Genomic DNA, 3,056 nt, shown 5'->3' on the forward strand with positions numbered 1-3,056 from the left:
TGATCAGCTACTTCTGGCTGTCTCCTCATTATCACTATATGTAAGATCAGCTCAGTGACTACTTTCTCACACAGTAAGAAGGTCAGTAATTAGCTGTTTTCTAAACAAACATTTTAGCTAGCATATGGTTATAAACAAAGCAGAGGCCTGTCTTTGGTAACAGGGCGAGGCCAAGCCAAGGACCACACTCGCTCTCTGCCGCACCGGGCCTCCCCAGCCGGGACGGACCCCTCCGCCGCGCCCAACCGGACACTCTCGGCACACACCCGGAAGCGCTTGCCGGGCTATAGCGGAAGCGGGGCGGGGCACAGCCTCTTTGGTGCTGGCGCCTGGAAAAGATGGTGAGTGCTGGGACTCGAGTGCGGGGTATCCGCTGCCATCCGCTGCCGCGCCGGGCCATGGGCCTCGTCTGGGGTGTGGGGCGGCCCTGCGCCCTGCTGTAGCCGGGTTCGGCGGCGGGACGGCGCTGCGGGGCCGGGGTCTGAGCCTGAGCGCCTGGCGGTGGGCGCCGCTCCTGGCCCGGGTAGTGGCGCGGAGTGTGTCGTCCTGGGCGGGAAGACCGCGGTGGGGTGTGGGGCCGTGCTGCCGCCGGGGCGCCTCTGGGGTCTTCTCCGGGGTCTTCTCGGTGCTTGCTGCGGGCCTGGCTAGGCTGGCGCTCTCCCTGGGGATGAGGCAGCCTTTCTGATAACGTAGGAAGAGGGGGTTTGCTCGCCAAAGCCTCTTGTAGTGAGTGTACGGCTGATCCGCGTGAAATAAATACCTTTTCTCAGGAAAAAGCAGTTTACTATTTATCCCTCATGATTTTGGGGTAGATGAGAAGGGAGCTGGAGATAACCACTCGGTGGCTTCGTTTTAGTTCAGCACTGGGCGGGGAGGTAGGAATGGCAGAGAGGTGTAAGGAACTGATTTCTAAAAATGGAGGATACCTATAGGTGAAACTGAGTTCAGTGTGCCTCTGACACGTTTATTAGACTTTGTGAATTTGCGCATGTTTTTTAAAGGAGCTTATGCTTGAGTTACGTGACTTGTGAGTGCTAGTGATATTTGTAATGCCTCGAAATGTTTTTCAGACGAAGGGTACATCATCATTTGGCAAGCGACGAAATAAGACACACACCTTGTGTCGTCGATGTGGGTCCAAGGCATACCATCTGCAGAAATCTACCTGTGGGAAATGTGGTTACCCTGCTAAGCGTAAGAGAAAGTGTAAGTAATGCACTTGAGTTTAAAAAGTTGTGTTTCTTTGTCATCTTCAATAGTCTGGCTTTTTTCCAACCGAGGAAGAATACTGTGTCATCTTGCAGTGTTTGGAGCTTTTTTTGAAATTAACACTGATTTAACTATATTTCAGCTAACGTGTGCAGTATTACTGCATAGAAATTGACTTAATTTATAGCTTTTTTTCTTTTGCTTCTGTCAGATTGAATAGTTGTGCTATTCAGACATACTGTGCAACTAATTATTTGGTGCAGATGAGCAACAGTAACTTCTGTGTTCTAGATAACTGGAGTGCAAAAGCTAAAAGACGTAGCACCACGGGTACTGGTCGCATGAGGCACCTGAAAAGGGTCTACCGTCGATTCAGGTATATTTTATTACAAACTAGTGTAATGTGAAACCTTTCATGGATTTCACTGAATTATAAAATTTGTCATTCAAAGTTAACGCTCTTATTTAGTACATTTAATGTGATATGGTCTTTCTTTTTAAATATATTGTGGAAATAAATGATGCCTTATGTCTTCAAAGAAATATGCTGCCAATTATAAAAAGCCACTCACTGTTAACACATAGGATGTATAGCAAGCTCTGATGTTTCTGTTAAGTGTAGATAGTACAGAACACAGAGGGTATTGTAATAAAACGCCCACATTTGAAAAGGTATGCTTTGTGTAGCATTGCCTCTATTTGTGAATCAGTGAAATTGCTGGTTGCACTGAAGTGTGGGTTTTTGTAAGAGACAATTCTTGAAATGCATTCCAATCCCCTCTTGCCCATAAAAAAGTTCAGGATTGAAATACTTCAGTAGTCACGCTCTAATTTGGAGTTCAGATAGCAGTAACTGTAACATCAGATTCTGAGTTGCAGGTTTCTAAAATGTGTTATAAAGCTTTGAGTTGTACTTATGAGGTACTGTACTGTTAAACTCATTAAGAATTTATTTTGTATGACCTCCATGTTCTAAAACAGAGCTCTGTAACCTCTGGCCTAATACACCAGAAAGCCAGATGAAAAATACCGAGCAATTCAAGAGTCTTTTCCTAAAAATGTAGATTGGATTTAATAGTGAAAAGTAGGAGTCTTTTAAGTCTTCGACCTAGGTCTAGTTGAGGGATCTATTCATCTGGGTTTTTTTGGTGAGTGCAGTCTTTCCCAGCAGCAGCCAGAAAATACCTTATGATGTGCAACTGCAGCCTGATTTCCACCAAGTGTTGCTGAAGTAGAAATATCATATCCAAAAGCAAGCTTGAGGTTGACTCTCCTTATGTCATGCCTGTCTTAATCTCTGGTTGGAGACATAGAGGATTTCTGTAAGAAATGGACTTGCATGTCAGTACTACCAAATGTGAAAAGTTTTGCTGAGTTGCTTAGTAGGAACATAAAGTAAGGAGTGCCTTCAGTTTGGCGTGTTGTATCTGATTCAGTCTTGCAGTATTTACTCAGTTACTGAAATCTTCCTGTTTGAATCATAGAATCATAGGGTTGGAAGGGACCTCTTACTTCAGCAGGAGAGAGAGAAAACCACACTGCTTATTCCAAACAGCTTGTCAATTATGTTTTTTATTAAAAATGTCTGAACATGTGAACTCCATAGTGATTTCAATGCATTACTGAGAGACGCTGAAAAAAGCTGGTGAACTTGATCTAAAATATTACTTGTTAGAAAATAACCTGGAGCAGAAACCACCTTTTCAAAAAGTGGTAACCATATTTCTACTTGTAGGAATGGATTCCGTGAGGGAACCACGCCGAAGCCCAAGAGAGCAGCTGTTGCAGCCTCCAGTTCATCATAAAGGCTCATCTATTTGTTAAAATAAATGGTCTTATTCAGAAAA

The 3,056-nt window shown here is 44.4% G+C and overlaps 1 protein-coding gene and 1 non-coding gene across 2 annotated transcripts; both read left to right on the forward strand.

Annotated features, from left to right (window-relative positions):
- The first annotated feature begins 302 nt into the window (after positions 1–302).
- On the forward strand, positions 303–3,056 carry LOC128902016 (60S ribosomal protein L37-like). Its single transcript, XM_054184274.1, has 4 exons — positions 303–341; positions 1,071–1,206; positions 1,501–1,585; positions 2,945–3,056. Exons 1-4 carry the CDS (start codon positions 339–341, stop codon positions 3,012–3,014), a joined length of 294 nt encoding a protein of 97 aa, XP_054040249.1. The 5' UTR covers positions 303–338; the 3' UTR covers positions 3,015–3,056.
- Positions 2,763–2,843, forward strand: LOC128902140 (small nucleolar RNA SNORD72). The gene has a single exon (XR_008463646.1). It is a non-coding gene; the product is annotated as a small nucleolar RNA SNORD72 (small nucleolar RNA).

This window comes from Rissa tridactyla, chromosome W (genome assembly GCF_028500815.1).
Source record: "Rissa tridactyla isolate bRisTri1 chromosome W, bRisTri1.patW.cur.20221130, whole genome shotgun sequence".
Taxonomy (NCBI): Eukaryota; Metazoa; Chordata; class Aves; order Charadriiformes; family Laridae; genus Rissa; species Rissa tridactyla.

Bases quoted from the DNA above. Each gene is read 5' to 3' on its own strand.
- LOC128902016 (XM_054184274.1), top strand. The intron at 1,207-1,500 runs GTAAGTAATGCA...TCTGTGTTCTAG, and splicing joins TGCTAAGCGTAAGAGAAAGT to ATAACTGGAGTGCAAAAGCT. The intron at 1,586-2,944 runs GTATATTTTATT...TTCTACTTGTAG, and splicing joins AGGGTCTACCGTCGATTCAG to GAATGGATTCCGTGAGGGAA.